The sequence below is a fragment of the Gopherus flavomarginatus genome, chromosome 25 (genome assembly GCF_025201925.1).
Source record: "Gopherus flavomarginatus isolate rGopFla2 chromosome 25, rGopFla2.mat.asm, whole genome shotgun sequence".
Taxonomy (NCBI): Eukaryota; Metazoa; Chordata; order Testudines; family Testudinidae; genus Gopherus; species Gopherus flavomarginatus.
This window is the reverse complement of record NC_066641.1, coordinates 2,013,893-2,041,087: the sequence shown is the minus strand read 5'-3', so window position 1 is coordinate 2,041,087 and position 27,195 is coordinate 2,013,893. Positions and strand designations below refer to the sequence as shown.

Below are 27,195 nucleotides of genomic sequence, written 5' to 3'. Positions count from 1 at the left end.
TGTCCTGTGGCCTGGCCACTGCCCCTGCACTGCACAGGGGTAGGATGGCGCAGGCATCGCTAACCAGAGAAGTCCTGCCTAGCGCAAGGCCGCGTCTCTGAGGGCTAGACCCTGCCCAAGTCCTCATGCCCGGGCGTTAGGCGAAGGACCGAGTGTTGGAGCTGGACCCAAAGGCCCCAACCTTCACGGAGCCCTGTTCTGAGCTGCAGCATCTCTCCTGGTAGGGAAGGGGCCTGGGAAGGACCGTGGTGAACCAAGGAGGCGGCTGGACTCAGACACACCCTGTGGTTCTCTCTGGCTCTAGCTCCCAGGCCACCCCACCTCATGTCCCCATCCTGGCTCTTCCCAGGGCCTCGCCCTTCCTCCACCAGGCTCATGGAAGGGGCTTCCCAGGTGTAGCTGAAATGGACTGAACGTTTGTCACGGAGTCACCGGGCGATGCTCTGGAACTGCTCCCCACCAAGCCAGGCAGGACTTTGGGGAGCCTCCTCTCCCTTGGAGCAGACTTGTTCAGGGCAAGAAGTTCACACAGCTTCACCTCCTGGGTCTCTCCTTGGAGCATTCAGCATCCTCTGCCCCTCCGTGCGCTTCCCACGGTGAGCCCGCCTCAGCGGGGTCCTGGGGAAGCCACAGGGTCCTGCACCCCCACTTTGCAGTCAGACATGACTCTTAGCCAGCCAGTAAAACAGAGGTTTATTCGATGACAGGAACAGGGTCTAAAACAGAGCTTGTAGATACAGCGAACCGGACCCCTCGGCTGGGTCCATTCTGGGGGTCAGTGAGCCAGACCCCCAGGTCTGCCCTCAGCCAGCTCCAGACTAACCACCCCTCCCAGCCCCTCCTCTCTCCTCAGCTCCTTTCCCGGGCCAGGAGGTCACCTGATCCCTTTATCTCCAACACCTTCAGCTGGCACCTTTGCAGGGGAGGGGCCCAGGCCATCAGTTGCTAGGAGACAGAGGGTCAGGCATTTAGGTGCACTGGCCCTTTGCTCTGCCAGATACTTAAGAACTGCCATGGGGACACTGAGGCACCAACACAGTATTCAGAGCAAACATTAAGAACATTCCCCGTTCGTCACATCTCTCCCCCCTTCGAGACCGAACTGAGCGAGGTCACTCCAGCCAGTGACCTGGGGAAGTTCGAACCCATCAAGGTTCCCATGGATGCCCCAGCATCTCTCCCTCCCACTCAGCCCCAGGGGGCTGGTTATAGGTAGGCAGGTATCCTGAGCCCTGCGGCCCCTCCCCCCTGCCAGCCAGGTCATTTGCATTTTCACTGACCATTTCAATCCTAGCCAATTGGTTCCCTGGATTTGAATTCAAACCCTCGGCCGTTACAGGAGCGGGGCCTGGATCCTGTCCCATGGGGAGACAGTCACCCCCCAACAGGGCCTCCCAGCCGATATCCTGGAGAACCCCAACGACCAGCCAGCCCAACCCCTCCTGGGTCTGCACAGGGATCTGGGCCATAGGCAGGGCGAGGGGCTTCACCCCAGGGAACTTCACCCAGGTCCCACAGTCCCTCAGCATCTGGGGCTGCACCACCACAGTTCTCTCTGTCCCAGGGTCTCGCCCCCGCAGGCGTGTTTCCCCACTAACCCCTGGGCAGCCCCCTATGTCTCTCTGATCCACCATCACCAGTCCACGCTGCTGCTGCTTCTCCTGCAGCTTTTCCTCGGGCTCTTGCTCTCTCTCACGGTCCTCTTGCTCTCTCGGGCTCTGCTCCCATCCCATCCGTCTCCAATCTCCTGATAGGGAACCCAATCGTGAAGACCCTCGTCTGATTGGGGACCAGACTCCCGGGGATGCCTGGCTGATGCTCCAGCTGCTCTCAGATCCTCTTGTAGCCCCATCTGGGCCAGGAATCTGCTCCTCAGAGCGGTCCTTTTCCTCCAACTGCACGATTAACTGTGCCTTGGTGAATTTCCCCATGCATAACCCTCTCTTTGTGCACAGGATCACAATGTCCTTCTCAAGGAGATGGTGATAGGCCATCACTTCACCGTTCCCAAGTGGCTCTGGACTCACAGGCCTGTGTGCTCTTGGCTCCCCCATGGTTTCCAGGAAGAACCCCTGGTGTGCCAGCCCTTCTCGTGATCACCACCTCTTTGCCAGGGTCGAGCTGCAGACTCCTCCGCCCCTGGGACTGCTCCTGCAATCCCCAGGGGAACCCTGCTACTGCAAAATCCTTCTCTCTCCCAGGGTCGAGCGGCAAGCTCCTCCGCCCCTGAGACTGCTGGCTGCAGTCCTCAGGGGGACCCTGTTACTCCAACAGTCCTTCTCGCTGGTCACACGCTCCCAGAGGTTAACTGCCCCCTGAAACCGTCCCTCTCTGAGCCTTCAGCACGCCTGGTCCTCATTATCCCTCCTTTGTTTTACTGCTCCCCAGTCACTTACTGCAAGCAGCGCCATTCACGGGGTGCAGTACATCCCACCGCTGCCACCAGTTGTCACGGAGTCACCGGGCGATGCTCTGGAACTGCTCCCCACCAAGCCAGGCAGGACTTTGGGGAGCCTCCTCTCCCTTGGAGCAGACTTGTTCAGGGCAAGAAGTTCACACAGCTTCACCTCCTGGGTCTCTCCTTGGAGCATTCAGCATCCTCTGCCCCTCCGTGCGCTTCCCACGGTGAGCCCGCCTCAGCGGGGTCCTGGGGAAGCCACAGGGTCCTGCACCCCCACTTTGCAGTCAGACATGACTCTTAGCCAGCCAGTAAAACAGAGGTTTATTCGATGACAGGAACAGGGTCTAAAACAGAGCTTGTAGATACAGCGAACCGGACCCCTCGGCTGGGTCCATTCTGGGGGTCAGTGAGCCAGACCCCCAGGTCTGCCCTCAGCCAGCTCCAGACTAACAACCCCTCCCAGCCCCTCCTCTCTCCTCAGCTCCTTTCCCGGGCCAGGAGGTCACCTGATCCCTTTATCTCCAACACCTTCAGCTGGCACCTTTGCAGGGGAGGGGCCCAGGCCATCAGTTGCTAGGAGACAGAGTGCCAGGCATTTAGGTGCACTGGCCCTTTGCTCTGCCAGATACTTAAGAACTGCCATGGGGACACTGAGGCACCAACACAGTATTCAGAGCAAACATTAAGAACTTTCCCAGTTCGTCACAACGTTTCCATCCCTTTGCAGCTGGGATTCCAGGAATCGTCGTGTGGCTGCCCACTGGTGTGCCCTGGCCATGTGCACGTGCAGGGATCCCTCTCCCGCTCTGGGTCGCTGCCACGGGGCAGCAACGCATCAGTTTTATTCAGCCGTCTGATCAGCTGGGCCTGGCGCTAGTGGCTGAGCGATGCCAGTTATTGGAGTTCTATCCTGGGCCGAGTTGTTATCCAGGATTTGTACTGCAGCGTCTGGCAGCCTGGTCGCAGAGCAGGCCCCATGTGCTGGGCACCACATGGTCCCTTACCTTGGGGAGGCTTTGACCTACTGGAGTAATGTAACGGGGGGGGGGGGAGGAGCTGGAGATTCCTTGAAGAATCTACCTCCCTTTTCCTCAGCTGCCTTTGGCGTCATTTCTAGGAGTGCAGGAAAATCTCAGTCCCGCAAGCCCTGGAACAGAAGACGGGCTGTCGAGGGCTCAGAGCCGTGTGTACTGCGCTCTGAGCTGAAACAGGCTGTGGTGAGGGGTGGGTTTACACTGGGGCGAGGCCAGTGGAGTGGGGTGTCTCCTCTGGCACACTCAGTCATGGACATGCACCCTCTCATGTACACTCACATCCCACTCACGCATGTTCCAGGCATGGCAACGCTCCCACTCCCCTTTTGGACTGTGCCTGGCAGTGGGGCAGACACCGTACTGCTCTCTAGGGCAGCAGGATGGCACCATCTGGGCCCAGCTCCCTCGCTGGGTGACTTCTCTGCAGGGCGGGGAGCAGCCCATGGCACAGAACCCGCCCATGCTGAGTGGACTCTGCTCCTGCCCACAGGTCTGCGGAGAGAAGAATCGCTTTGAGAAGCTGATGGAGTATTTCCGAAAGGAGGACAGTAACATTGACTTCATGGTGAGCATTTGGGGTGGTTGGGGGGAAGTGACGTCGGGAGCCAGGCAGCCCCCTCGCCTGCCCCATCCCCCAAACCATCCATAACGTGCTGCTGCTGCCTGAGTGTTTGGGGCTCATGTGATGTGAAGACTTGGCTGGTTTTTCCATCTGCTGAGTGCAGGAAAGAGCTGTTTGCAGCTCCCCTTCCTTCTGCCTGTCACCCTAGATAGCCATGTCCCACTGTCCCTGGGGTGGATCCAGGGCTGCACACACGGCCATCGGCCCTCTGTTAAACCACACATGTGTGACGCTGAGGAAAGAACCTGTAATCTCACTCCCAGGCCTCTGCCACCTGAACTACAGGTGAATCCCATTTGGTGTCAGTAGTAATAGGGCTTTTAGTGTGCATAGACATCAAACCACTAGAGGGCAGTAGTTTATATATTGCACTCTAAGCCCCTTCAAGTCTGGAGAGTCTCTCTCAGAGCTAGCAGGGGGCCGTTCCAAAGGCCATGAGCCCCACTGACTGGGTCTTTGAGGCTTGATTTTCCCTGTGTCCAGCAGCTGTGTTGGCTCTGGGCTTGCCTCCTCTCCTCCCACTAAGCCTCAGGGTACAGCTGGGTGACACTTTTTTGGCAAATAGTAAATTCACCATAAAATTCCTTTTTCGGGGCATGGAATTCGGGCCAAACAGAGTGAATAGTTTCAGGCACAAAAAAGCCTGAAAGCAAGAAAGGTTTAGCAAATGTCTAAACAAACCAGGTTGCCGTTTTTGTTTCAAGTCGGCATTCCGAATGTTGCATTCAGCGCTAGTGATATCGTTGGGGTGGTTTTTGTTTCACTGAGAAAAAAATGAAAAAAACCTACTTTGGTTTGAAACAAAATGAGTTATTTATTTTGGGTTTAGCCACCAGACAAAACCAACCAGTGATTCCTTCGGCTCTAATAATAAAGGGAGACAGTGTTCTGGAGCAGGTGGCAGGATGCCAGGGTTCTCTTCTCTGCTCTGATTTGCTCGACCGTGGGCCCCCTCTCTGCTGGTTCCGTAAAGCACTCTGCTTTAGTGTTAGTGGGCTAGCAATGGGAAACGCCATCTCATGCGTGTTCCCGCCGGGTTCTGTGCCTAGCATGAGACCCTCTAGCGGCAAGGTCACAAGATTGGGTGGCCAGGCGGCTGCTCACTGATGGTTGCAGTGTCTCTGCTTGTATCTCGCTGCCTCCCGCCCACCGCTTGCCCCGGTGGAAGGAGAGGCTCTGGTGCTAACCCTGGGGCTCCCGGCAGGTGGCCTGCATGCAGTTTATCAACATCGTGGTGCACTCTGTGGAGAACATGAACATCCGTGTCTTCCTGCAGTACGAGTTCACTCACCTGGGGCTGGATGAGTATCTGGAGGTGAGGCCGCTCTGACCACTGAGTTCTGAGGGAGGGGAGAGAGGGCTGGTCTGTATGCCCCGATCACTGGAGGTGTTAGCCACTGTCCTCTCAACGAGGGACATCCTCTGTCTACAGCCATCTCCCTTCTTCACACGCACCACGTGTGACATCCCAGCCTGGGCTATCGGCCACGCAGCCTGGAAGTGCTGGGACAGAGAAGGGCTGGCTAGGACTGGGGTCCTCTGGCTCCCTCTTCCCCAGAGCCACATTCCAGAGGAGGAGCAGGGTGTTTCCAGAGGCTGTGCGGAGACCCCAGAAGAGGAGGTGTGAGTGGCTGCGCATTCAGCTGAGAATGATCGATGCTCCCCGGTAGGGTTAAGGGCTGGGCTGGGCCTGGCTTTGAACGGGGATCCTTGCTATCTTGTGACAGAGGCTGCGTTACACGGAGAGTGACAAGCTGCAGGTGCAGATCCAGGCATACCTGGATAACATCTTCGATGTGGGCGCCCTGCTGGAGGACACGGAGACCAAGAATGCTGTGCTGGAGCACATGGAGGACCTCCAGGAGCAAGTGGGGCAGGTGAGGGCCCTGGGGCACCAGCCAGGGCAGGTAGGGAGCGAGGAGCCATTCGTGCTAAGGGCGTCTGCAGGAGCTGATCTGCGTATGGGCAGGAAAACACTGCCATGTGCTCAGCGTGTCTCTGTGACCTGACAGCGGGGAGGGATTCCAGGGCTGCTCCTCCATGCCCCTAGCGCCGCCCAGCTCTGGGACAGGAGGGCTGGTTGCTTTGGTCCCTGCTGTTCCAGTTTTTGGCCAATGTGAGGTGCTAGGGAAGAAGACCTCCATGCTGCCTGTAGCTCTATCAGCCCAGGAGCTTTGACTGAGTGCGCTGACCCTGCCGCTTAGCCCAGGGGTTCCCCATGGCCTGGGCTTGCTGCTGGAGGGGGGACACTGGGACTTTTCTCCTGGGCAGGGGGCTCCCAGCATGGTAGATGGGAGGTGGTCTGCTGCACACGCCTGCTCCTGGCATCGGGGCTGTGTCATCTGCAACTCCCCTCCTCCCTCCACATGCTGGGAGCCTGTGCCCTGGCCCACCCCACGGCCCCGCTCGTGGGGGACTGGCTGAACGCTGGCTCCTCTCGCAGCTCACAGAGAAGCTCCAGGATGCGGAAAACGAGTCAATGGCCAAGATCGCGGAGCTGGAGAAACAGCTGAACCAGACGCGCCGTGAAGTAGAGTCACTCCGGGTGAGACCAGCGGGGAAGGGAGGGGGGGCACCGAGGCTAGGGGTGGGGAGCGGCCAAGTGGGAAGGTGCAGAGGGCAGTGAGAGAGGTGTCGGGTGGGGTGGGGGAGGTATGGGAGCAGGGAGATGGGGAGAGGCTGGTTCTGGAGAATGGTGGGCATTCCAGTGGGGAGATGTTCCCACACGGAGATCTCGCAATGCTGCAGCCAGCCTCCCCGAGTGGCTCCCCTCCCGGCGCGGCAGTGCTAGGACTGGGGCCTCCTGCTGTAGGTAGGCTCCCAGCACTGAGCTGCCGGTGCCGGAGATCGGGGGGGCAAGGTAGTGGCTCTCTGTTCATGGATGATCCCCTCACCCCTCTCCGGATCTCTCAGGCAGGCTCGTCCCTGCTGGCTCCTGCGCGAGGCACAGGAGATCGGGTCCCTCTGCCGGGGGGCGGCGGGATGACACTGATGCCCGCTGTGCTGTGTGTGTCTGCCCAGGAGCGGCTCAGCGAATCCAGCAGCCAAGCCAGCTCCCCGCCGCAGCAGCAGCAGCAGCAGAAGCTGGCAGATGTCCGGCTCTTGGCCTTGGAGCAGAAGCTGGAGGAGCTGGAGGAGAAAGGGTTAGTCCGGATCCTGCGTGGGCCAGAGGGAGCCGTTGCCATCGAGATTGTCCCTGTTGTCATGGAAACCACAGCAGTCCCCAAGGATACTGCAGAAGCCTCCGCCTCTACCAGCACAGGTACCTTCAGTGGGCAGCGTAGCTGGGGGCTGCAGGGGTTAATAGGATGGGGTCGGGGGTCCCAGGCTGGGACCCCTGCATTGAGAGTGAGGATCTGAACATTGGGCTACCATGTCCCAGCCCTATGCTCCTCCCCTCTGGCCTGTCTCGGCTGGGGCTGCAAACCCCAGAGCCCTCAAAGGGATGGATCCCCACAGCAAGAACCTCATGCTGGTGCTGGCCCTGCTGCCCACCGGCTGCCTGTGTTCGTCCCATGCTGCACATGGGCCACTTCCTGGGATCGAGGCCCCGTGCCAGGTGCTGCACAGATATGTTCCAAAGCACTCTGTCTGCACCTCCCAGCTGAGGATCTGAAAGCACTTTACAGAGGAGGTCAGCATCATACACCAATGGTGCAAATGGGGAAACTGAGGCACAGAGGGGGACGGTGACTTGCCAAAGGTCACTCAGCAGGTCAGTGGCTTGGGACAGAAGCCTCTGCCTCTTGCTGAGCCTAGTCACTCCATTGCTGGCAGGGTGGATGGGTGACTTTTCTCTTACTTATTTTGCAGATTTCACATCTCCTTCCATTTGCTCCCCACTGCCATCCTCTGCTGCTGCCCAGACGATTCCTCCGCCTCCCCCACTGCCCCACACCGAAGACACTGGCTCTGCCAACCTGCCTTCTCAGCAGCAAGCCCAACCTTCTGCACCCCCTCCAGCTCCACCCCTTCCTGGGAGCGACACACCTCCACCTGCCCCGCCCCTTCCCGGGGTCGAAATCCCACCACCTCCTCCCCTCTCAGTGGAAGGTGGCCCAGCCCCTCCTCCCCCTCCGCCCCCACCCCTGGGAATGCCAGCTGGAGAGGTCAGTGGCCCAACCACAGCAGCCAGTTCAGGTAAGTCCAGTTTCTGAGACGCAATGGTGTCCATTTGGGATGGCGTGTGCAGGGTGAGAGCCAATAGCACAGTGCTGGGCAGAGGGGCCAGAGGTGCCCTGGGGAGACGGGTCCCCTGGTTATCCACAGAGCAGGCGTAGCTTGGCCAGCATCAGTTACACCACAAAAGAGACGGTTAGTCCCCTGGTCCTGACAGCCCTCAGCCTCCACTGGGCCAGCCAGAGGAATGGGTTTGGGTGTGATGTGGAGATTGATCTCACCCATTACTTCACAGCCATCCCCAAACAGCCTTCAGCTGAAAATGACCTGGGGCCAATATGACCCCCTGACCTAGCAGTGAAACCCCCTTGTCGGCCTGTATTAGACCATGGGTCCATCTAACTCAGTATCACACCCGTGGCCATTCTAGCTCAGGTGCTGGCCGCTTAGCCTGGTCCCTGCCTTTCTGCCGACTGGATCGGAACGTGGATCCATCTGCCGCCTTGCCTCTGGCGGCAAAGCCATGCTCCAGGGAAAGGAGATTGCCCACAATGCACTAGCTCGATAAGAGCTGGGCCGTGCTCTCATGACGGTGTGAAAACCCTTCCGCAAGCTTTGTGATGGTGTTGGAGGAGCTGTGAGGTCCCAGTTGTCCTGGCACCGCAGGCTGGTTCTGTGGGCGCTCCCGGCACGCTTTCCAGCCCACTCCTCTCCCTCCCTCTCCCCGCTAGCTGTCAAGATCAAGAAGCCGATTCAAACCAAGTTCAGAATGCCCATCTTCAACTGGGTGGCTCTGAAACCCACCCAGATCAATGGGACCATCTTCAACGAGCTCAACGACGAGAAGGTCCTGCAGGTGAGGCTGCCTTGCCCTGGGTGGATGGGCTGAGGGGCGGAGCAGGCTCTGAGCTGTGCTGCGTGGAGACTGCCCAAACGGCCTGCAGGCTGGACTGGCAGCCTGGTGCCACGAAACTGGAGCACCCTTCCCTAGCACAGTCCAGCCTCCTCTCCCAGTCCAGAGAGGTGAGATGGGACAGCAGAGGGAAGAGCCTCCTGCCTGCCAGCATGCGGGGAAAGTGGCTGGAGGAGGCTTTTCAGCACCCTGGAGAGGGGCTCTCTAGTGCTGGGACAGTTTTTCATGGATGTCACCAGTAGGAAGCCGGCTCAGCCCTAGAGGAACGGGCTCCCCACCTCCCTTGCACTCCCCCTCATTGTGCTGGCGCTCCCCCTCCCTCTCTCCATCTCTGTCCTGCTGCATTCTGCCTCTCCGCTCCCCTCCCCGCAGGAACTGGACATGAATGACTTTGAGGAGCAGTTCAAGACGAAGGCTCAGGGCCCCAGCTTAGACATCAGCACCCTGAAGGTGAAGGCTGCTCAGAAGGCCCCTAGCAAGGTGACGCTGATCGAGTCCAACCGAGCCAAGAACCTGGCCATCACACTCCGCAAGGGCGGCCTCAGCATCAACAGCATCTGCAAGGCCATCCAGACGTGAGTACCCCGGGGCTGGCAGGAGACGGGGCAGCTAGTGAGGAGCACACGGCTTGGACACAGCCTGGCTGCAGGGTCTAGAGCCAGGGCCTGTTGGAGGAGATGCCCAGGTGATGGTCTGGGATAGGGAGATGGAACCCCAGGGGAGGGACCCAAAGCTCAGCTGAGCTGAAGTTGCTGGCTGGACGTCCAGGAGCTAACGTTGGGAGGCTGAGCTGAGGTGTAGGGCTGCGGGAAGGGGGGCTGGGCTAGGCGGGTCTGGGCATCACTAAGGCTGGCATTGGAAGCCTGGCTTGGAGGTGAGGGCCTAGTGAGAGGAACAGGAGCCAGGGACGAGGAGCAGGGGATGCCCACAGAGAGGACAGGGGGCCCCAGCAAACGAGGTACTGCAGGGACAGCTGGAGAGGGATGGGATGAGAGCGGAGGGAGGATGGGATTGGAAGCAGGGAGCTGTCGCTGGTGTTGAGAGGTTGAGGAGGAAGAGGATAGAGTGGAGCACTGGCTTTTGGCTGGGAAGAGGCTGTTAGACTTTGGAGAGAGCTGATTTGCAGGGCCATCCAAAGGGGGGAGCAAGTGGGGCCCTGGAAAACTCTCGCAGGGCCCGGGCCCACGGAGCTTCTTCTGCTCTCGGTCTTCACCGGCAGGGGGTCCTTCTACTCTGGGGCGGAAGGACCCCCCGCCACCGAATTACTGCCGAAGCGGGACCTGCTGCCGAAGTGCCCTGAAGACCCACGGCGGGGGCCCCCTGCTGCCAAATTACCGCTGAAGACCCAGCTGCACTTCGGCGGTGGGTCCCACTTTGGCGGTAATGCAGCGGCGGGGAGCCCCCGCCGTGGGTTTTCGGGGCACTTTGTCGGCAGTCCTGGAGCGGAAGGACCCCCACCTCCGAATTACTGCTGAAGCAGGGGCCCCCACCATTGAAGACCCCAGGCCCCCGGAATCCTCTGGGCGGCCCTGCTGATTTGATGGCGTGTGAGGGGTGAGAGATGGCCTGGAGCCAGTCTAAGGGCTTATCTACATGGGGAAACTTACTGGGTAATTGTAGCACTGGTAGCTGTGCTGGTGAATTCCCTGTGATGGGACTGGAGAACTGCAGCCAGCCTTTGCAGACACTGCGTTCAAGGAGCTTGGAGAGGAGACGGTCGCTGGAGAGGCAGGGGAGTCAAGGTGCCTTGCGGGGGTGAACCAGGGTTGAGGATTGACAAGGCAGACCATGTGATGGGAGAGGAGCAGAGACATCAAGGGTGGAGGACACTGAAGCATGGAGAGAATCAGCCACTCTGGCCAATGGGGACAGGGGAAGAGCTGGCAGGGAGGAGAGGGCTGAGACACAGATGGGCCTGTGAGGAGAGGAGCTCAGGGTGAGCCGGGCGTGGGGAAGGCCAGCTCGCGGGCGGGACAGAGTTGTTCCAGAGCCGCAGGCCGAACGGGGCGGGAAGGGTGAGGAGATGAGCGGCGAAGGCTGTTCCCAGCTAGCTCTGCTGTAGCTGCGTGTGCGATGCTGCACTGGCCTGTGTGCCTCCCTCCCCCAGGTACGACTTGCAGAGCCTGAGCCTGGATTTCCTGGAGCTGCTGCAGCGCTTCCTGCCCACCGAATATGAGCTAACGCTGATCCGCAAGTACGAGAAGGAGCAGCGGCCGCTGGAGGAGCTGTCGGACGAGGACATCTTCATGATCAAATTCAGCCAAATCCCTCGCCTCGCCGAGCGCATGAACATCATGACCTTCCTGGGCAACTTCAGCGACACTGCCCAGCTCCTGATGCCGGTATGGGCCAGAGCAGGCGGCTGCCTGGCCTGCACCTGCGGTGACCTGGGCGGGGGCTCTGCCGGGGGCCAGGGGTAATGAGGTCAGAACACTCCCGCCTGGGCCTCCTCCGGGACTCCATGAGATCAGCAAGCAGGGGTTTGGGGACGCTGAGAAGCACCGCAGGCCTCCAGAGAAAGGCTGGGGGATCACAGGCATTTACTCTTCAGCAATCTGGCTTCCAATCCGCCCAGTCGGGTCGGAAGACCCAGGGAACTGCCTTGGTACATCTTAAGCTAGTTCAGAGCCGCCCCATGCACTGGGGGATGTCTGCATGGGAAGCTTGCCTCCAGGGCTGGGACAGTGAGGAGGGCAACCCACCAGGATGGTGGTGCCTCAACTGAGCCATGGGGTGGGAGAGCCCAGGGCCAGGGCGGCCGTGAGGAACTGGGAATGTTCTTGGTGTGGTCTTTGAATGCTGAGTGGGACATGTTGGCCTGGGAAAGTTGCAAGGGAGTTTGGCTGGGACTGGCTGCATTGGGGATGGGAGACTACATGAATAGCAGCAAACATGGAGGATACCTGAGCAGGTAACATGAGAATCAGGAGGGGGGTGGAGGCCAGGTGACACCTCTGCCCCGGGGAATCTGGACAAAGGCTGGGGGAGGATGAGTGAGAGGCTAGAGGGAGTTTGTTTGGAGCTGGCTGGGAAATGGAGGGGAGCCCGGATGGGGCTCTGGTCTCCCTGGCCCCCTAGATTGCCCTAACTGAGGGGGTCCTGTTGTCTGTACCGGCAGGGCCTCTCTTGGACTGTGTTCCTGTCGTCTAAATAAACCACCTGCTTTACTGGCTGGCTGAGAGTCACAGTGAATGGCAGGAAGCTGGGGATGCAGGTGTCACGGAGTGTGAGGGAGTCCGGCCCTGCACCCCTCTTCATGGGACCCACAGTGACTTTTAGCCAGCCAGTAAAACAGAAGGTTTATTGGACAACAGGAACACAGGTTACAGCAGAGCTTGCAGGCACAATCAGGACCCCTCCACCGAGTCCTTCTGGGCTTTCAGGGTGCTTGGATCCTAGCTAGGATATCCTGAATTCCGCCCATCCAGCCCCAAGCCCAAACTCAAACTGCTTCCCTCCTGCCACCCCCTTCCTTTGTCCCCTTCCCGGGCAAAGGTGTTGACCTTTCCCCTCCCTTACCTAGCTCAGGTTACAGGCTCTGGTATCGTCCATCCCCTAAAGTCCTCCCCTGCTCTCCCATTCCCCACACAGACAGCCCCTACTCCATCACATCAGGGCCTTGAGTCCCCTCACTCCATGACAGCGGCCAAGCCGGGGGAGCCCAGGGCTAGGGTGGCAGGGGCTGCAGGTCAGGACCAAGGGCCAGAGCCTTGGGATGAGTGGGTCCAGAACCCAGCCTGAGTGGTGGTGGCTGTCTGGAAGCACTGGGACCCGTGTCATGGTGCATTCAGGGTGGGTGGGGATCCTTGTTTGGGGCAGGGTTCGGCGCCCAGCTCTGGGTATTGTTGGGGGCTCGCTGGTGGGGATGCCTGGGGAGACTCGTGCGTGGGGTGGGGCCAGCGTGGGGCCCTTGGGGGAGGGGTGGTTGGTGCGGAGCAGGAAGCAGTCTCTGCAGGCGCTTTGGAGCCAGGCTGTGCCTTGCTGGCCCCTCTTACCTGCCTCTCCCTCTGCCGGCAGCAACTCAATGCCATCATCGCCGCCTCCATGTCCCTCAAGTCCTCGACCAAGCTCCGCAACATCCTGGAGGTGAGGGGCTTGGGGCGACCGGAGCCGGGCAAGGCCAGAGCAGCCCCAGCGGGGAGGGGAGTTCCAGTGCCTGGCTGGGCTTGCTCAGAAGCTCCTGTGGGGCAGGGGGCAGCTCTTTAGGGGCATGGGCTGGAGGGGGAGGGCCCAGGCTGGGCTCCTGTCTTGGCTGCGGGGCAAGGGCTGGGCTGGGGGAAGGATCCAGGCTAGGCTGGGGGGGAGGGGCTGGGTGCAAAGACCCCCCCAGGCATCCTGCAGCCAGTTGGCTGGTGTCCTGAGCTGCCAGGCTGGGTATCTGGGATGAGTCTCGGTGCCTTCCTGCCCTGTGCCCAGGCCACTTCCCCACTCCAGGGGGGTGCCCCCACTGGCTGGCTAACAGAGATGGGCGCCCTGGGCCCCGGCTGCCCATGGGAGCCACAGCCTGGCAGGGCTGCCTGGCCCTGCCCCTGCCTGGTGATGGTTAGCAGCCATCTCTCTGCAGATCGTCCTGGCCTTCGGGAACTACATGAACAGCAGCAAGCGTGGAGCGGCCTACGGCTTCCGGCTGCAGAGCCTCGATGCAGTAGGTTGTTGGGGAGAAGGGCCCCCCCCCGGCCCACAGATCTCTGGGGACAGGAGTCCTGATAGTCACCTGCTGTGACTGGACAAGGGGGGTGAGGGTCAAGCAGCAGGTCTCTCACTGGGGGAGTGGGGAGCTGGCATCTGGGGTCTCCTGACTTTGTCAGCCAGGTCTGCCCCAGTGAGGAAATCCAGCACTAGATCAGAGAGTCTGCAAAGTCTGCTTTCACTGCCAGGGCATGAACAGTGAGGGAAGATCATGCCAGGGATGGGTGTTGCTGGCTAGGTGTGGGCACTGGGGGCGCTAGCAGGAGGTGGACGGTGGCAGCTGGGAACTGAAGGGAGCAGGAGATTGGTAGGGGGCAAATGGTGCTGGCTGGGAATGGGCTCTGGGGGGTTGGCAGGGTGGGTGGTGGCGGCTGGATATGGGTGTTGGTTGGTGGCCGGGAGCTGAGGATGGTGGCTGGGTATGAGGCAGGGGGTGGAGGGTGGTGGCTGGGTATGGGCTAGGGGGCAGAGGACGGTGGCTGGGTATGAGGCAGGGAACAGAGGGTGGCGGCTGGGTATGAGGCAAGGGGTGGAGGGTGGTGGCCTGGTATGGGCTAGGGGGCAGAGGGTGGTGGCTGGATATGAGGAGGAGGGCGGCTGGGTATGAGGCGGGGAACAGAGGGTGGCGGCTGGGTATGAGGCGGGGAACAGAGGGTGGCGGCTGTGTATGGGGCGGGAGGTGGAGGGTGGTGGCTGGGTATGGGGCGGGAGGTGGAGGGTGGTGGCTGGATATGGGTGGGGAGGACACTGGGGGCAGACGGTGGCGGCTGGGTATGGGGCGGGAGGTGGAGGGTGGTGGCTGGGTATGGGGTGGAGGGTGGTGGCTGGATATGGGTGGGGGGGACACTGGGGGCAGACGGTGGCAGCTGGGCACGGGCACATGGGAGTGGCAGGGGGCTGGTGGCTGGGTGCCGGTTCTGGGGGTGGCCACCTGGGCACGGCCCCAGCCTGACTCTGCTGTCGCCAGCTGCTGGAGATGAAGTCAACGGATCGGAAGCAGACGCTGCTGCACTACATCGTGCGGGTGATCATGGAGAAGTACCCAGAGCTGACGGGCTTCCACACCGAGCTGCACTTCCTGGACAAGGCGGGCTCAGGTAGCGGGCATGGCGGGGGCTCAGAGTGCCCGCAGGCGGGGCCAGGCCCGAGCCCTGGGGAGGTGGAGCTGGAGGGCCGAGTCCCTGATCTGGACAGGGCTGCGTGAAGCCTGTCGGAGGAGCCGGGCCCTAAAGGAAGGACTGGGAGCTCAGGGCAGCCCTGGCCCTGCAGCCCTGACGCGCCGTTCTCCTCTGCACGCCCAGTGTCCCTGGACAGCGTGTTGCAGGACGTGAGGGCCCTGCAGCGGGGCATGGAGCTGACCCGCAAGGAATTCATGCGGCAGGACGACAGCCAGGTGCTCAAGGACTTCCTGAAGGCCAACACTGAGGTGATGGAGAAGCTGCAGACTGACAGCAAGACCGCCCAGGTAGGTGGGTTGCCCCAGGCGGGGGGGCCGATGCTCTGGCGAGGGAGCTGGACCGAGTCTGCCTAGGGGGGTGGGCGGGGGGCTGATGCTCTGGTGTGGGGACCAAGCTGAAAGCGCACTTGGCCCGGAAGGGGACCTGGTTGGAAGGTCAGGGCCTGTTGGCGGTGCAGGGGGAGGGCTCAGGTGGGGTTGCTGGGGGGGCTCTGCCTCTGGAGCAGGCTTCCAATGGGAGCGCCGTTGGGAAAGGGGGTCAGGGGGACGATGAGGGGGCGAGGTTGGGAAGCAAGCAGCGTTCCTGCGTAGTGCCGTCCACCCCTAGACAGAGCAGGACTCCTTGGCCCCAGCTGGCTCATGCCAGCCTGGGAGCAGGGAGATGGGAGTGGGGCCTCCAGGACCCTGGCCCAGGAATCTACCTGGGGGTGGCTGCGCTAACGGGTCCCCACTGCTGGCAGGAGGCCTATGAGTCAGCTGTGGAGTACTTCGGTGAGAACCCCAAGACCAGCCCCCCGACGATGTTCTTCCCCATCTTTGTGCGCTTCGTCAAGGCCTATAAGGTAAAGGGGCCCGGGGCCGGGGGGAGAGGCCACGGTGCCCTGCAGCCCGTGTGGTAACCATGGCAAGAGGACGGCAGCAGCCCTGGGAATCGGCTTTGGCTGGGTCTGGCCTATGCCAGCAAGGACCCAGTGGGCCCCACTGTTGCAGGGCGTGTTAGCTGGGCGGACTGGGTCTGGGATCCATGAGGGACGGGCACAGAGCCCCACGGCACTCAGAGGCCATGTGGGGCTCAAGCAGGGTCTGCCCAAAGACTGGCCCCGGGCCCAGCATGCAGGGCTAGTTCCAGCCAGGCTTTGCAAGCTCATCTGCTGCGATCCCTCGCAGGCAGGAGTCGGGGTGGGTCTGCCTCCGGGGCGGTGGAGTGGAGAGCCCCAGCCCCTCTAACCAGTGCCCACACCGTTCTCCTCCCAAGAAAGTGGAGCACGACATCGAGCTGTGGAGGAAAGAGGAAGCAGCTGCCAAAGAAGTGGAGTCCAATTCCCCCAGCAAGCCGGAGCCAAAGGTACGAGCCAAGCTGTAACCCCCTGAGCTGGGCGCCACATCATCCCACAGCCATGACACCAGGCACCTGTCCCACATGCTTGTTCAGGAGCCTGGGGTGCCTTTCCCAGGAGGTGGGGTGTCAGAGCCAGCCTCTTGCCAGCTCCCACGTTCTGCCTCCCTAAAACCTCCCCTGGCCATTGGATTCTTCTTCACTTCCTCTCATAACCCAGAGTGTAGCATTGCCATGTGCTGGTACACAGCTGCCATGCTCCACCCCAGAGGTGGCTGCAGTTCTGTGGTGGGTGAAGTGCAGAAGGAGACACTGTCTGTGAGGGGCCAGGTGGCTGAGGGGACTAACTTCTCTCCTTTCCACGGTGGCTACCGCAGTCTCCTGTCCCCAAGGCCAAGCGCCAGCAGATGGACATGATCGCTGAGCTGAAGAGGAAGCAGCTGGTGAAGGAGCCTCTCATTTACGAGGGAGGAGATGGCGCCATTGAAGATATTATTTCAGGTAAGGGGGCACAGACCCAGAGACCAGCAGGGTTTCCCAGGCGTGAACCCACAGGCTGACGCCCAAGGGAACTAACCGTAGCCACTGGGCCAAAGCCAGAGCAGCTGGTGCAGAGCGGGGGCCTGGCCAGGTGGGTACCAGAAAGAGCCCACTGCTCTGTGATGAGTTTTCTTTGGTCACATGACCACTAACCCCCGCCCCCGTTCCCACACTTCGCCATATGGCACACGCCACTGCTGCAGCCAGCTGCCAATCACAGGGCCGTGCTCCAGCCTCGCTTCCCAAGGCACCATCCCCTGCTGTCCCCTCCCCTGGGGCTCAGGGGGGTGGACACCTGGGAGGTACCAGTGGGCTGCGTAGCCAGGAGGAGGGTGTGCCGTAGCTGGAGCAGGGTGCAGCTGTCAGGACTCCCAGGCTCTGTGCCCAGCTCTGGCACTGCCATGCTTGGGGCGAGCTGCATCCTCTCTGGGGATGGGTCCCCCCATCTGTGCAGCAGGCTGGTGCTAGGCACTGGTAGCTGGCAGTGCATGAGCGTGTACGAAGAGCTGCCAGGGCCAGGACTGAGCGTCTCTGCCTGGGGGCTCCCTGCTGCCTTTCTGTAACGCCCCTGGATCTCCAGCCCCTCAAATCTCCCTGAACTGTGCCAACAGGGGAGCCATCCCCTGGGCTTGGGCTGAACTGACCTCCCCAGCAGCTGAGGGGGCAGGCTCAAGTCATCCAGCCCGTGGGGGGCTCGATGCAGCGGCTTCGAGCAGAGCTCCTGGCCGCTGGGCAGGGCTGAGCTCTCTCCATGCACCTTGGTCTCTCTCTCACATCCTCGGCCTCACCTCCTGCTGCTGCTCTCTCCTGCTCTCTCTGTCTCTGCCCCCCCTTCTGCTGCCTCTGGCGGATCGCTCTGCTCAGCGCTGAAGACAGTTCCTTTCACAGCCCGGACAGGCAAGCGCTCGTCCCGGCTCTTGTGCGAGGCCAGCGTCAATGAGGAGAGCCCCCTGTAGCTCTAGGTAACGCCAGCCTGGGGAGCTGGGTGCCTGGGCCTGCCTTGGCTGGGGGAGCAGATTCCTGTGCATGCACCTGCTGGGAATTCAGCCGGTTCCCACTGAGCTGGGGGCGCTTCAGGGAGGACGATGCTTTTCGGCTGCCCCGATCCCCTGCCAGTACGCGAGTAGGCTGGGGGCTCACGTCCGTCTGTGCGTCACTTCCCTGCCCACGCTGCTTTGATCTTGTTTGCACTCACGCTAAGTAGGGTTGGGCCTGGGCCGTGTGGGGATGGCAGAGGCTTAGACAAGCTGCGGGTGCCTCGCCAATCGGCGCAGGAGGCAGCATGCTTCCCTTGGCGCCAGCCCAGAGCGTGGAGGCCCGGCGAGGCACTGGCCCACTCCTGCTGGGCAAGCATGGCGGTAGGAAGCCATGTCCCCGGCTCCTGGCGCTCTGCTTCCTTCCATGCTGGCTGGATGGGAAAGGCCCCTCCCACCCCACAGCCAGCAGCGGCTGCATGGCAGGGTGGGCCGTGGCCCCAGCATCTGCTGGGGGTGAAAGGCACCAGTGAGGGGAGCTGCTCTCACCCCCTCAGGGCAGGTGCAAAGGGCTGCATGGTTCCCCCTTGCTGGCCAGGCTCCAACCAGGCTGTTTTCTCTGGGCACAGGTCTGCGGAACCAGCCATACAGGCGCGGCGACACCGGCCGGTGCAGCGCCAAGAAACGACCCACTGGCCAGACCCTTCAGGTGACCTCTGACATCTCGCTGTGACCGCCCCACCTACAGCGAGGCCCTGCCGAGAGGAGGCCAGCCAGCAGTGCCGCTCTGCCCCACCAGGGGAGAAGGGGTGGATGTGACCCACAGGGACTGGGCCACCATGGCCACTGGCCTGAACCAAGGACTCTCACACCAATGGGAGAATCTCTGCTCGCAGCTTCAAGCCGCTTAACTGCTCCAAGTGCCAGCTGGTGCCATGCATACCCTTCCCACCCCCAAATCAGCCCTGCCCCCTGCATGTCTGGCACAGGGCTCTCCCCCCTGGCCAGGCAGCCGCCAAGTCACTGGCTGTAGGGGGAGGGGAATGTTGTGCGTGTGGCAGCTGCTTGAGCTGACCAGGGCCCCGATAGCGATTCCCATCCCTCGTCTCCCTCAAGCACCAACGGTCTGTTCTAGCCCTGCCTTCCTGGGGCCTGGCAGCTACTGTCTGGCTTGGGGGTACAGTCCATGGACTGCATCTTGTCCTGTGACCTCCCCTCCCCTGGCCTGACTGGCCACATCCGGCTACCGGGGAGCTGACCCTAACCCCAGCCCCCCAATAGGTCTTGACACTGCTTTGCTTCTTGCCCCCTGCCCTGTTCTGTGTTGTAATGAGGACAGAGCGCCCAGGCTCTGGCTGCAGGGGGGACCTACAGGGCAGGGAGAGCACAAACCCTCTTGGGTGGCAGGTGGGAAGAGGTTGACCAGCCATCCTGCTCCAAGGGGCTTTGTCTTACATACACACCTCTGTCCCGAAGAGTCTCACTGGTCACCTTACAGGGGAAGGGTATTTTAGGATGGCTCTTACATGTCTTCCTTGGCTTTCTTTTTATGCTGCGCTGTGTGGAGGAGGGAGAGAGGGAGGGAACGCCCCTGTTCTGCCTTGGGCTCAGGATGGATCATGGGAGCAGCCCCTCTCTCATCCCCAGGAACCAGGGAGGCTCAGAAAAGACAATCAACAGGGGTAGAGCATCACTATTCCTCATGTCACCACAAGGTGTCACCCTTTCCCCATAACAGCTGCAAACCCCCCCCCCCCCAGGCTGGGCTGGTGCTGCAGCTCACACCGAGTGCCCGCAATGCCCAGGGCAGGGCTGGAGCCCCTTGTACGGCTAAGCCTTTCCCAGGCAATGAGTGACAATCCGACCAACTGGCTCTGGGCTACAAGGCTGGCCTGGGCACGTCTAACAAAGCCCTAAGCACACACAGCTGGCTGCACGGGTGCCCCTCTTGCCAGCTGTGCCATCCTGGGTGCAGCGCAGGCACGTGGACCTGGCCAGCTGCAGCAACCACAGGTGCAGTGCAACGCCAGTGTGTAACCCACAGCCAGCTCCAGCGAGGCCTGTGTGCTGCAGCTCCCCAGCCCCGCGTTTCACGCCTCAGAACCATTCGCTGTTGGACTGGCGCAGGCCCCTGCTTGCTGGAGTAGAGGAGCCTGCTGGCACAGCAGAGCCCTTAGTTCCAAGGTGCATTTACCACTGTGCTAGCCCCCTTCCCGTGCCCTGACTCAGGGCTCACAGCTGCCATGGATCGTGCCCGGCCAGAGCTGTGGGCACTTCCTGCTGTAATTAAGAGGCAAAATGCCAGCTGCTTGGTATCACTCACAGCCACTCATCACAATGCAGGGGGGGGGGGGGGGGAAATGAATGTGTAACTTATACTATGCCTTGAAAAAACTGGACCTGCTCCTTTGTAGACATTATTTTTATATCCTGGCTGGGAGGCCTGGTTTAATCCAGCGCCGAACTGCTAATAAACCCACTAGGGCGCCAGTGCTTGGCTGCTCCCGTGCGGCCTCCTCGGCCAGCGTGTGAAACGTCGCCACCGTCCCTTGGTGCATGCAAGGATGGGGGTGGGGACGTTGTGGTGGTAGAGACAAGTGTCTGAGCTTACAGCCCAGAGCTCTGTGCACTCAAACACATCTGTCACCACCGCCGCTGGGCCAGCGGAGAAGATATTGCCTCACCCACCCTTGTCTCTCCAGGGAGTGAAGTAGGAGCAGGGAAAAGCTACACTCCAGAGCATGGAGCTTAAGGCAAAGCCTGGGGCAGTTCAGGGAGAGCATCACTCGCTCAGCGCTGAGCGCACTCCTCGGCCGCCGCTGAGCAGTACGGCGGAGACACTTTCCCACATAAGTGATTCCTGCAGTTACCAGTGGGAGGTGACCTCCAGGCTGGAGGGGAGCTGCTGGCATGTTCGGAGCAGTTTGAGAACCCAGCAATTTATCTGCCTCAGCTGCTCTATGGCCTTAGAGACAGTGCTGGGCACCACCCCTCCAGCGATCATTCTTGCCCCAAACCACCAAGAGCAAGGAGGGAAGATATGCCCTGCCTCAGGTCATCAGCAGGGCCAGCGTTCCACCCCAGGCCTCCTGCTACCCAGCCCAGTGCCCTGCTGGCCCAGTCTATTTGTAAGTGTCCCAGACACTAGGGCCCCTCACACTCGGGCAGCTCCTGTCCTGATCCTTAGTCCATTGTTTCCCTTTTCTTCGGTTCAGCTAAGTTACAGGCTAGTGCCAATTTCATGTCTTCGGTGTGATTATAACCTTCCCCTGCTGGGCAGTTATGCTCCTACCACTGCTCTTCTGTTTTACAAACACTGCAGCGCTGCAGATCCCAATAGCAGAAGCCAAGGTACCAGATACGCACCAGGGGATTACTCCCATCAAAGTTCTGTATGTCCTGAACCTGGTTACTTAGCTCATGGAGTGTGACACTTGGAATTCAGCACCTGCTGGCCCTAGCCCTAAACAGGAGCACTCAGTCAAAGCAAAAGTCTGGCACGACTTCAGCGGTAGTTTCTCTTCTACGTTGCCTTTATGTATTAAAAATTCACAGAAATCCTTTGGAAAGGCTTGAATGCATCCAAAGGCCTCAGCCGTTAGCTTTTCCCTTGATCGGGTACAGTCTGTGCCCAAACGCTCAGGCATCTCTCTTGAAGATGGACAGTTGCTTGCACTAGGGATACACGCAGTGATGCAGGAGGTCCCTTCTCGTCCTCGGTCCCAGTTTCTCCTGGTGCAGCAGAGCCCCCTCTCCAGCCCCCCAGAAGGAACCGTGTTTTCCCCTCAGCTGTGGCATAAGGGCCGATTGCCACGTGTTGGACAAACAGAAGCCTGAATCTGTATGTGGCTGCAGGAGAGGTGCTCAGTTTATTGTTCTAACAGCATAACCCTGGGGGGACTCACCCTGCACTCATCAGAGGATGACGTGGAACCTCTTTCTGCTGCACAATGACTTGGTTTCGGCTGAAGTTTGTGGCCTAGGCACTGTCGCAGCCATGCCCACCCCTCGCTCCGGGGCCAGTCATTGCAGTTCACCTGCTTTCATTGCAGAGCCAGGCCCATGTCAGATATTTCCATTGGAAGCTGGTAGAAGGCAGGACGGTGACTGCTCCACTGAGCATCTATTTATCTTCCACCATCCCAGCCAGCTAGCAGCAGGAGTTTAGTAAAAAAGACATTAACTTTAAAAAAAAAAACAAAAACCAAAACACCTCTGGTTTAGGCTACAACCAAAGTGTTCAAAGAGTTGTAGAAAATCTACACTGCTAGTGGGAAATGCCAGCACAGCTGTAGCCTCCACCCATGGGCACACAGAATCATATCATAGAATATCAGGGACCTCAGATATCTAGTCCAACCCCCTGCTCAAAGCAGGACCAATTCCCTGAGGTTTTTATTATTACTCCCCGTTCCCTAAGTGGCCCCCTCAAGAATTGAGCTCACAACCCTGGATTTAGCAGGCCAATGCTCAAACCACTGAGCTATTCCTCCCATACCCAGTGGAGGTGAAAAGCAACTTCCAGGGAACAGCTGGACCTTTGGATAGATCAGGGGTGGGCAAACTACAGCCCAAGGGCCACATCCAGCTCTTCAGACCTTTTAATCCAGCCCTCAAGGTCCTGCCGAGGAGCAGGGTCCAGGACTTGCCCCACTTCGGCACTCCAGTCAGGGGCTTGTCCTGCTCCATGCGGCTCCTGGAAGCAGCAGCATTGTCCCCTCTGGCTCCTACATTTAGAGGCAGCCAAGGGGTGCTGCATGCTGCCCCCAGCCCAAGTGCCACCTCCGCAGCTCCCACTGACCAGGACCAATGGGAGCTGCAGGGGCGGTGCCTGCAGACAGGGTAGCATGCAGAGCTGCCTGGCCACACCTCCACGTTCCAGAAAGGGGATATGCCATTGCTTCTGGGAGTTGTTTGAGGTAAGTGCCATCTGGCGCCTGACCCCCTCCCATGCCCCAGCCGTGATCTCCCTCCTGCCATCTGAACCCAACACTCTCATCCCCAGCTCCACCCCCACCCCAGAGCCCTCACTCCCCCCCTGCACCAGCTCTGAGCCCCTTCCTGCACCCTGAACTACTCATTTCTGGACCCACCAGAGCCTGCGCCTCCCACACCCCAATCCTCAATTTTGTGAGGATTCATGGCCCATCATACAATTTCCTTACTCAGATGTGGCCCTTGGGCCAAAAAGTTTGCCCACCCCTGGGACAGATGCATAGGATGGGCACCATCTCTGTGCTACGTTCTAGGTCAGTCGGTGCCTTTAACCTGATACTTAAATACCATCAGCTCCACAGGGCCTGTGCTCAGCCCCACTTAGAGCTTTTATAGAGCTGGCGACCTTCCTTCCAGGTTGTGGCTCTTACAAGAAACCATGTAACGATGCTGGGGTAGAACGTGTTTTCAACACACCAATTCCAGCATCACGTACAGCTGAGCACATGCCAGGTACTAGGAAACAGCCTTCTAGCCTCTTCAGGCTTCCTCTACTGGCCTGAGCAAGGAACACAACAACATGCTCCTAGATGCACAGTCAGCGAGCAATCAAAAGACAGAACCGGTGGACTGAACCAGCAGGTTGCTGACTGCTCAGAGCTAACTTTGAACCCAATCCAGATTGTTAAGGGCTTAGCGTGTGCGCTGACTGGAAGTGGTCTCAAAGTCTGGTGCTCGGGTTGGTAGGAGCAACGCCTTTTCCTCTCATCTCAGCCATTGATCGAAGTGGTTACTTACCCTGTGCAGTATCTATTCTTTGAGCAGCGTTGGGCACATCTATGCTCCCCCAGAGGGGGTCTATGCACCCAAAGTGCTCAACAGTATCAGCTGCACATACATAGACTTCTGCAGTGCAATGTACACACTCACTTAAAGGAGAATTGGCCTCACAGGTTGCTTAGTTGGACAGGTCGTCTAGGAGCCTAGTGTTCAATGCCTGGCAGTTGCTTTCCGTGCAGCCTTGTCACAGCCAATTTGGGCCCTGAAGTGATTTATAAACACTTACAGAGGCAACTTCACTTTCGACCAGCTTGACGCCTCCCCTAGCTGGAGGCTGACACTGCTCCCTCAGTGATCCCGTGATACAAATGGGCAGGGAAGTTCTCAGCTGACACTTCACATTAGGGACGTCTGCACCGTACTCAGGCAGTGGGATTGCAGAACCGGGGCGGTGCCACCTGCCAGCCTGCTGCAGAATATTCTGCACTGCTGACAAACCTTCACCCCCCAGGGGTGTGTGTCTACACTGCAAGCAGGAAGTGGAAGTGGAGCACGTACACACATACCCAAGTCAGCTTTGACCCAGCTATCTTGAGTAACAATAGCAACGAAGCCCTGGCAACAGGGGCAAGCCCCACCAGCCCAGCACCCTACACATGTATTCACAGAGCTGCTGCAGCTTCATCATGATTGTTACATGCATTAGCTTTGAGGTAGTACGTTAAGTCCATCTATACACCATGCCACCCCACCCCCCAATCACATTGCAGTGGTGACGATCTGTCAGCATTACTGGCCATTCTACAGCAGCTGGAGTTATGGCACCATCAGAGTTATTCTGGGAGAACACAGTTAAGGGAAGGGGGGAAAATCACTATCGGAGCTCCTGCAAACATTCCTGCTCCGGCCCCATTCAGTCCCTGTGCAGATATCCCATACTGAGGTAATATTCAAACAGCCCAGGCTATCCCTGTATATTTTAAAAAACCTCATATGCGGATGGTTGGAGTCTTTGCTTTGGTGTCCAGCAGCCTAGGGCATGGCCCCTGGAGCAGAACAAAACCTGGGTTACAAGGGGTGGCTCCGGGCAGGAAGGAGGCTCCAAACGATGCAGATTCTCAACCCTGGGAAGGTTTCCGCAGGTGACAGAATGAGAAGTCCTCCTGTGGCTCACCTTCCCACTCCCTGGCAGAGGAGAACTGGCCCCACAGTATGGTTAGCACGGTCTTGTCCAGCCTACTTTAGACATCTCAAGCACAGGGCTTTCCCCAATTCCACAGCTAAACTCCACCTCCCTGTCAGAGCCTTTTTCAAGATCCCCAGCCTAGGTTTTCCCTCCTCCTCACATCACTCCCCTCCAGGTTCCTCTCAGCAGCCACTTCCGCGAGGAAGATGTTACTCACCAAGGAACACTAGAATGCTTGACTAGCCTGCAACGAGGTTTAGGCTGCAGCAGAAATGACCCAACATGAGCTAGGGACTTGGAGCTAGTTTTAAGCTTAGGCCTAATTGCAGTTAGAGGCCCCCTTTCCCCCTCCCAAGAACTTCCCTTCCTGAAACTGATTAGCATGGCCCTGGTGGGATGGGAAAGGGGGTGGAGCTGTTTGCAAGCCACTTTCTGTAACCAAATCAGGTGGTGTCCTGCAGGAACGCACTGACGCTGCAGCAGCAGAGCTAAAGGAACCCGACAAATCCAGTTACACAGACCACCAGAACAAAGAAAGAGCTTTATTCTTTTCATTGACAGGTCAACCTGCATCTGAAGTTATTTTTTAAAAACTCTCAGTTTTGTAAAGTGTCTCCATGTACAACAAACAGTTCAACCCTATGGAAAACAGGGCAGCTTCCACCCCTCCAAGTAGCACCCAGCACCCTAACAGCTTCTTGTTTTGTTTTCAGTGGCATAGTTTTGCCTAGACCCTTTCAGGAAGGAGTGGTATGTGCCACCGCTCTCGCTTTTCCTTCATCCTCTCTTCCCTAAGCTGTGGTTCTTCACTGGACAGTGACAGGTAACTGCAAGCATCAGTCAGATCCGCTGATTCCAGCAACGAAAGCTTTCCCCCACCTTGTACTCCTGTTAGCACTGCAGAGCCCTCCAGCCGCAGGGGGAGGGATCTGGAATCTCACCTGGTTTAACCAAGCTGCACCAGCAGATTGTCATTGGCAACAAGAGTCAAGGCCAGTGGAGTCGGAGCTGGAAAGCCATCTCTTCCTTGTGAGGCAAACATGGTGCCCTCAGGCACCTTATGAAGTCAGTTTACAGAGCAGATCCACACTCCAAAGGAAGGCGAGTGGCTGGTAGTATCAGTAATGGAAGTCCACAGTCAGCTGGAGATTAGAGGGCTGCTCAGCTGACAAATGGGCATTGTCACACGGAAGTTGGGTGCAATGATACGAGGCGACAATGAAGAGAACAACATCGGATTTAAGACGTGGGGCAGAGATACTGGCTAATGCTGGTGTGCCAAAGCACAGGAGGATATACGCATCCTGCCTACCTGGATTCACAAGGGTTTACTCTTTAACTCATGGTTCAGATAAGTTCCCAGCATAAGAAGAGCAGCATTAATGCTATAAGTAAAATGTAGAGCTCACTAGCTCTTCAGACACTGAGGGCTGTTGCATTTTGCTCTAGTGTTTAGCAGAGTTTGACACCAACAGGTTAAAGAGAGGTGGAAGTTACTAAGGAGAAACTGGCAAAATTATGTAGTGTCCCCTCTTATATACCAGAATGAGAATCTTTAATGGCTTGTCTACATTACCCACTGGAGACGGGCAGCGATCAGTCCAGTGGGGGTTAATTTATCACTTCAGACCAGACGCAATAATCGACCACTGAGCGCTCTGCTGGTGACTCCAGTACTCCACCAGAACAAGAGGTGTGGGTGGAGTTGACAGGAGAGCATCAGCGGTCGACTTACCACAGTGAAGACACCACGGTAAGCAGATTAAGTACATCGACTTCAGCTACATTATTCACGTAGCTGAAGCTGCTTAACTTAGATCGATCCCCCCCCTCAAGTGTAGGCCAGGGCTAAGTGACAGAACAGTGGGCGTGAGTAAGGGTACGTCTGAGTCATGAATATTTTTAATAAAAGCCATGGACAGGTCATAGGCAGTAAACAAAAATTCAGGCCCGCGACCTGTCCATGGCTTTTACTATACACCCCTGGCTAAAACAGGGGTGAGTGGAGGGAAGCACGGCTCAGCTCAGGGGGCATTGCGAGTGGGCTCCCTACCCAGCTCCTGGCTTCATGTCCTGCCTCCGCTCCGTCCCAAGCCCGGGTTCTACAGCTCCCATTGGCCTGCAGGTGGAGGCAGCATGTGGAGATAAGAGCGGACGGAGAGGAGTTGCTGTTGCCTTTCCAGGGAGCCCCCTCCCCACACCCCAACCGCCAGCCCTGAGCCTCCCCACACCCAAACTCCTGCTGCTGGGGACAAGGGGGTTTGAGACTGCCCCAGCAGCAGCCGGTGTGCCTGGTCCAGGGGCCCCCAGGCCAGGTGCACTAGCCATTGCAGAAGTCACAGAATCGCTGACTTCCATGACAAACACGGAGCCTTAGGCATGAGCAACTTTTGGGGTGACAGACAGTACAGCAGGTCCCTGGTTTACGTCGGGGCTGTGTTCTTAAAAAGGGCGACAGATACCGGGAACCCACTGGTACAACAGTGGCA

General features: G+C 59.0%; 1 protein-coding gene across 9 annotated transcripts in view; it reads left to right on the top strand.

Annotated features, from left to right (window-relative positions):
• Window positions 1-20,311, top strand: part of FMNL1 (formin like 1) — a 66,324-nt gene extending 46,013 nt beyond the window's left edge. For 6 of the 9 annotated variants that reach the window (XM_050934894.1, XM_050934896.1, XM_050934900.1 and 3 more), the window contains 17 exons: window positions 3,926-4,000; window positions 5,262-5,372; window positions 5,785-5,934; window positions 6,501-6,602; window positions 7,079-7,319; window positions 7,871-8,197; window positions 8,908-9,032; window positions 9,462-9,664; window positions 11,197-11,431; window positions 13,107-13,175; window positions 13,654-13,734; window positions 14,746-14,875; window positions 15,080-15,243; window positions 15,696-15,797; window positions 16,211-16,300; window positions 16,669-16,792; window positions 18,435-20,311. In XM_050934894.1, coding sequence (XP_050790851.1) covers window positions 3,926-4,000; window positions 5,262-5,372; window positions 5,785-5,934; window positions 6,501-6,602; window positions 7,079-7,319; window positions 7,871-8,197; window positions 8,908-9,032; window positions 9,462-9,664; window positions 11,197-11,431; window positions 13,107-13,175; window positions 13,654-13,734; window positions 14,746-14,875; window positions 15,080-15,243; window positions 15,696-15,797; window positions 16,211-16,300; window positions 16,669-16,792; window positions 18,435-18,538 — 2,433 coding nt within the window. In that variant the 3' untranslated portion in view covers window positions 18,539-20,311. Of the gene's footprint in view, window positions 1-3,925; window positions 4,001-5,261; window positions 5,373-5,784; window positions 5,935-6,500; window positions 6,603-7,078; window positions 7,320-7,870; window positions 8,198-8,907; window positions 9,033-9,461; window positions 9,665-11,196; window positions 11,432-13,106; window positions 13,176-13,653; window positions 13,735-14,745; window positions 14,876-15,079; window positions 15,244-15,695; window positions 15,798-16,210; window positions 16,301-16,668; window positions 16,793-17,695; window positions 17,794-18,434 lie in introns of all 9 variants that reach the window. The other 3 variants (XM_050934895.1, XM_050934903.1, XM_050934902.1) reach the window with 1 other exon arrangement.
• The last annotated feature ends 6,884 nt before the right edge of the window (window positions 20,312-27,195 follow it).